Source organism: Centruroides sculpturatus, unplaced genomic scaffold, assembly GCF_000671375.1.
Source record: "Centruroides sculpturatus isolate CEXI.00-Female unplaced genomic scaffold, Cexi_2.0 scaffold4287, whole genome shotgun sequence".
NCBI classification, from domain to species: Eukaryota; Metazoa; Arthropoda; class Arachnida; order Scorpiones; family Buthidae; genus Centruroides; species Centruroides sculpturatus.
The window spans coordinates 1,261-7,040 of NW_019388433.1; the positions used below are offsets into that span (position 1 = coordinate 1,261).

Genomic DNA, 5,780 nt, shown 5'->3' on the forward strand with positions numbered 1-5,780 from the left:
TGATGAGGAAAAAATGAAAATGTTTCGGAATAGAAAATTTGTTTTGCAGTTTTTTTTCTCATCACTTTTTATAGCTTACATAAAGCAAAAATATGATTTTAATATTCTTTCAATTTAAAAAAAATATAGAAGAAATTAAATTGTCTTCATTTCTGTCACATCCAATCATCAGAAAGAAAACAGTCTTCCTTTGCAGACATATGTCAGAATTGAAGACAATTTAGTTTCTTCTATATTTTTTAGATTGTAAAAATACTGTCTGCCATATTAATTGAAATTAATATTCTTTGTTTGGTTGGAACATTACTCTAATTACTTTAGTACATAAAAACAAGAATATTTAGAATAACTGTGGAAAGATCCTGCTGTTTATTATGCTAGAAAGAATAAATGTAATCATGCTGAAAAAATCATTTGGATTTCGATTGACATTCAACAATTGCCTTTCCTCTGTTTTCAAAGATATTTTTATATATTTGTCTTGATTTCTGAGAAAAAATAATAATTATAGAGAAATCTTTTTGATATTTTCTTGAGTGGCTAAGCAAAGGAAAAAGAAAACAAAGAATAAATAAAAATGATCATTTATTCTTTTGTTTAACTCAAATGCATTATTTTTTATAAATATCAAATTATTGTTAATCATAATATAAAAGAACTAACTATTTACTAATTTAAAATAATTAATTATTAATTAATTTCAATGATTGTTGATGATGTATGTAAATTTGCACTACATATTTATGAACATTAAAAGTTAAACATTTTTTCAAATAAAATTATTTAAATGTAATGGAGATTTATGGAAAATAAATAAGATTTGTAGTCTAAGATGATTAAAAAATCAGATGTATTTTTGCATGTTCACTTATTAATGTAGCCAGAATTTATTGGATTATTAAGGCTATATAATAATCAGAATCAAAGCAATTTGGCTAGAAATAGGCAGTAAGAGTTGATGGCCAAAGTGCCTACCTCTAGCCAAATTCCTTTGATTCTGACTATTAAGTATCCTCAATATAGTCTAATAAAATCTGGCAGATTATGTAGCAATATTAATGCATCACATTGTTGTAATTTATATTCATCAATTAAAATAAATTCTTTTATTTTTTATATTTGAAAGATGCATAGATCAAAAATATTATTTCTTAGTGTTTATAACTGTACACATTATATTATTAAGTCTAATAATTAAGATATTTGATTTATATTTTAAACAGTGCATTTGGATGCCCTTATTCTCATCTCAATATGAACAAAGACACTGCTCTGCAAGACAGATTAGATCCTCCGAGGAATCTAAGCGACAATGTCGTAGACTTGTTACGCAAGAATACCGATATGGGTGGGACGATCGAAGCATTGAGGTAAATTTAAAATATTCATTAGTTAATTCAATCGTGTAATAAATCAAGCTTTTATTGATAATTTATTTGATCTTATAAAAAATTGTTAATAAATTTATTAAGTAACTTTTTGAAATATTTTTTATTTATTAATATTTTCAATATTGAAGATTGGGAATTTTTGGAAAAACTTATTTGATCCTTCTTCAAGTAAAAGTATTTTAATAATCAAATGTGAACATTAAAAGAATGTTTGATCTTTGTTTTGATGTGCTTTTCATAGAGTTTTAATAAAATTCTAATTGGAATACTCAATGAAATAAAATTTATTTTTCAGAAGGTGTCCCACGCCTGGTTGCGACGGTAGCGGACACATCGATGGACGATATTCTGTCCATCATAGAGTTTCGGGATGCCCTTTAGCTCAGAGTCAAGCGGATATTGCTAACGGAGATAAGGATGATAGTCGAGATTCCGATTATACTAAGTCTTCCATAAGACTTAATTCTGGGAGGGGGAGGAAAAGGTAAGAACAATAAAAACAGAATATGTGATTTTTATCAAAAATACAATGAATTTTAAACATTTTTGTAGTACAGTTTATGAAAGGATTTATTTATCTTTGAATTATTACAAGAATATTTATAATTTTCTGACTTGAAAATTATATTCCAAATAAACATTACCAAGATCCTAAATTGATTAGAGGAGTAGTATTGAAATGATAACAACATTGAATATATAAAAAGAATGCCGAACAATTTGGTTCGAATCAAAGGACTTATTATCTGTTAAAAGAACATAGTTATTCCTTAAATGCCAATATTTATTCATAGAATTTTAATAATTAAATTTTAATTGAGTTGATCTGTTCAAAGTCACATGATAGAATAATTAGAATTGTTTGAGGATAAATCAAAATAAATATACTAACACTATTTGTGCAAATATTGAATTTTATGCTAAAAATAGATGCTCTTTCTATCAGTGGAATTTTGTTACATCTCTGATACAACATTGCATTGTTAGAGCCATAAATAACATTAATAAAATTAGATGAAATGTTTAATTATAGCTACCTAGAATTACTATATTTAAAGAGTTCACTATTTTATTACATTAAAACCTCATTTTAACTGAGTAATTTGGGTGAGGGAGTACCCGCCAAAGCCGAAAGTCCGTTATATAATAAAGTAGATTTTTTGAATGCATGTGTTAAAAAATTCAAAAATTAGTTAATCTGAGACATAATTGTGTTTATTTAGTGAATGAAAGTTTTAGTTTCTTGACAGAGGATGCCATATTATATAAAACTTACCCAGTGGTGATATTCGAAATATATAACAAAGGGTTCGCTAACAGAAAATTTTTCCTTAATTTTTTTTCGCTCAAATGGTGCNACGTTATCTAACGTTGCTCTCAGTTATCTGACGTGGCATTGGGCAATAATAACACAATTCCTGTCAAATAAGCAGAAAAGAAAAAAGTATACAGGACAGTATTTGCAGAGATCGAATTGTCAGTCGTATAAATTCTGTACATTATCGTAGATTTTTAATACAAATTTTCGTTTTAATTAATATTTTAAAACAGTCCGCCCCGTCGCCGCTAAGAGACCTCTTTTATCCCCATTATGGAGTCGATGTATCTAAACGGACCCCCGAAAATTTCTGGGGCTTTTCAACTTATCTGAATTTGATCCCAGGGTCATCCGCCCGTCCGTTTTAATTATTACAATTTCTTTTATGTATGTAAATTTTAATACTATACAAAACATTTAAAAGGGGAAAGAATATTAATATACAGAAAAATATTTATTTATTTATTTATCGTGAATATAAACAAAGGAAACTGTAATTTTGGATTTATGCAAACGGTCTCCATTATGCATCGTCTTTGTATTATTGATCGATTCGACAAAAATTCTCGTTTCAATAGTCCATTTGGCTTACGTAAATAGATAAAAAAAACTAATTCAAACAGATATTACCCCGCTACTATTATCTTGTTTACTTGGTTTATATCAATATTTTTATTTTATTAATAAATTTTATAATATTCTTTTACTCTTTCCGCCCGTGGGCACCGAACGGGCCTTTTCCCCATATCCGTTCGGCCAGGCCCTTAAATAGGGCGGCCGAATGAAGGACGGGGCCTAAAAAAATTCTTGGGGATTTTTCGTCCAAATTCGATCCCAGATTCGTCCCTCAACTGTTTCGGCTGTCCGGTCGTCGTGGTTTAAGAACTATTCGTGTACACTTTTGCACATTTCGTTACTTTTTAATTTCTTTCCTCTGTAAATAATATATACGGACATAAAATCTAATTTGCTTTGGGATAAGGCAACGCGACACATCTATGATTTGCCAAGGGGGTACCTCCCGCGAGGACTTTCTATAAATGGCCCCCTGTTTAGGCGTTATATCCCCGAAGAAAACCTTGAAAATCCATCTGGCCATCCAGTTGGCCTGGCACGAACACGCGACCTACGACCAGCATTCGGCCACTTAAAAAAATCCAGCAACGAGTTGCTTAACTTTCCCGGCAACATTTAAAACTGCGTGCGTGGCGCCATCTGTTACGATATTTTATTATTAAAAACCTTTTACATTTTTAATTATTATAAAATGGCAAAAAAGCAATTAATTCTTCGTTACTTTCCCTCTGTCATGGGAAAATAGTGAAGAATTTGTATAGTGTTTAATCGCTTGTTAGATATTACAACGAAGTAAAGAACGGAAGTGTGTAAATGTTCGATTAATCTTGTTTACAGAAGATAGAATTTTGAAATAACCGAGCCATCGAATAGGAACAGGATGAGCGAATGGGGCAAGGTCACGGTACTGACGAAACTCTCCGGCAATAATTGAAAGAATTGTTGATATTTATAAAATAAACGCCGTGTTAAGAGGTGTTAAGAGGTGTTCTTCCGCTGCCATTTTATTCGCCCATTTTGAAGCTTAATAACTCCCGTGCCTTTTGTCTAAAATTTCTAAAATTCAGCGGGGAGGTTTGTGTATTAGGGGCATCAATTAAACTCAAAATTATTGTGACATCGTCACAATGCCAAACTCCAATTTTTAATCATATTTTTAATTTATTTAATTTAAAATATATGCTGTTGATTTCAAATTAGTAGCATCTTGCTTCTGTACATCTTACTTTTCCCAATAATGACAGTCGTGCCAATCATCTATGTAATTCCATTTTGGGGAAATTTTTAAATTGAAATTGTCTTCCAGTTTGCACTGTAAATTTGTATATAGTTAATTGGGACTTCCTATTCCCTAAGCTTTCCATGTCTGGTTTCGGCTTTCATCTATCTAAAACCATTCTGGAGATTAACAAGGCAGACAGGCGGAATGCAATTTTTAGAATTTCAGCCAAAAAACTCTATTATCTATACTAATATTATAAAGAGGTAATGTTTGTATGTAAGTTTGTTTGCAGCAGGTAATCTCCGAAACTACCCATCCGATTTCAAAAATTCTTTCACCAATATTTAGAATGGAACCTCAGGGTGGACATAGGCTGTATATTATTCCGTTAAACATTCATATAAATTAAAATATATAATCTAGGTTAAGGCTTTTATGTCCAACAGATGGCGCTACGAGTACGACGCCCTAAGTTTGCTTTTCTGTGAAAATGAACTAAAGCAGATCATCTTCTATCTATTTATATAAATAAAAATGTAATGTTTGTTTGTTCCTACCGATTTCTTTGAAATTTTGACACAACGCTGCATTCGAATACGCACATGTTTTTATATAATATACATGTAGAAATTCAACCCCACTGAAGGGAGATGGTTAGGATTAAGGCTTATGGTAAAGAACTCTGCTTCTATTTATACTATTTTAGATGCGGGTTTTTGTGTTTTTGATTGCGTTTTAATAGGATACGTCAACAGAATGTACACTAACAACAAATTTTTCGATATTCCCCCCGCGGGGGAGAAAGACAGGATTAAAGCTTACTGTGAAGAACTTGGCTTCTATGATGCTATTTTAGATGCAGGTTTTGCGTTTTTGATTGCGTTTTAATAGGGAACATCAAGAAAATGTGCACTAAGAAGAAATTTTTTGAAAAATCCCCCCCACGGGGGAAGTGTTATAAATTTATAATAGATACATTTTGAGCCACAATAACGCGTGGTGGGGTCTGCTAGTCCATTATAACCTAGTAATGTTTTCAGTTAAATAGTAATTTCTAGTAGAATTGGCAGTTCAACATCATTATCATTTTATTTCATTTCCTTCACACTCTCTGATGTTACAATAGTAACTTTACTTAATAACTTAATAAATAATTTAAATTTCGCAATAAACTTTCAAATCTGAAACTTTCTTGCATTTGAACTTAAAAATCTTATTGTTCTTTTCAAGATTCTATGTATTAATAAGATAATATAAAAATTTATTTATTATT

The 5,780-nt window shown here is 30.4% G+C and overlaps 1 protein-coding gene across 1 annotated transcript; it reads left to right on the forward strand.

Moving 5' to 3' along the window:
* Positions 1-1,225: 1,225 nt before the first annotated feature.
* On the forward strand, positions 1,226-1,903 carry LOC111616942 (myelin transcription factor 1-like). Its single transcript, XM_023358294.1, has 2 exons — positions 1,226-1,370; positions 1,687-1,903. The coding sequence occupies exons 1-2, from the start codon at positions 1,255-1,257 to the stop codon at positions 1,877-1,879; spliced, it is 309 nt and encodes a 102-aa protein (XP_023214062.1). The 5' UTR covers positions 1,226-1,254; the 3' UTR covers positions 1,880-1,903.
* Positions 1,904-5,780: the final 3,877 nt, after the last annotated feature.

Coding starts and splice junctions, on each gene's coding strand:
- LOC111616942 (XM_023358294.1), top strand. CDS start 1,255: ATGAACAAAGACACTGCTCTGCAAGACAGATTAGATCCTCCGAGGAAT. Junction 1,371..1,686: donor GGGACGATCGAAGCATTGAG/GTAAATTTAAAA, acceptor TTTATTTTTCAG/AAGGTGTCCCACGCCTGGTT.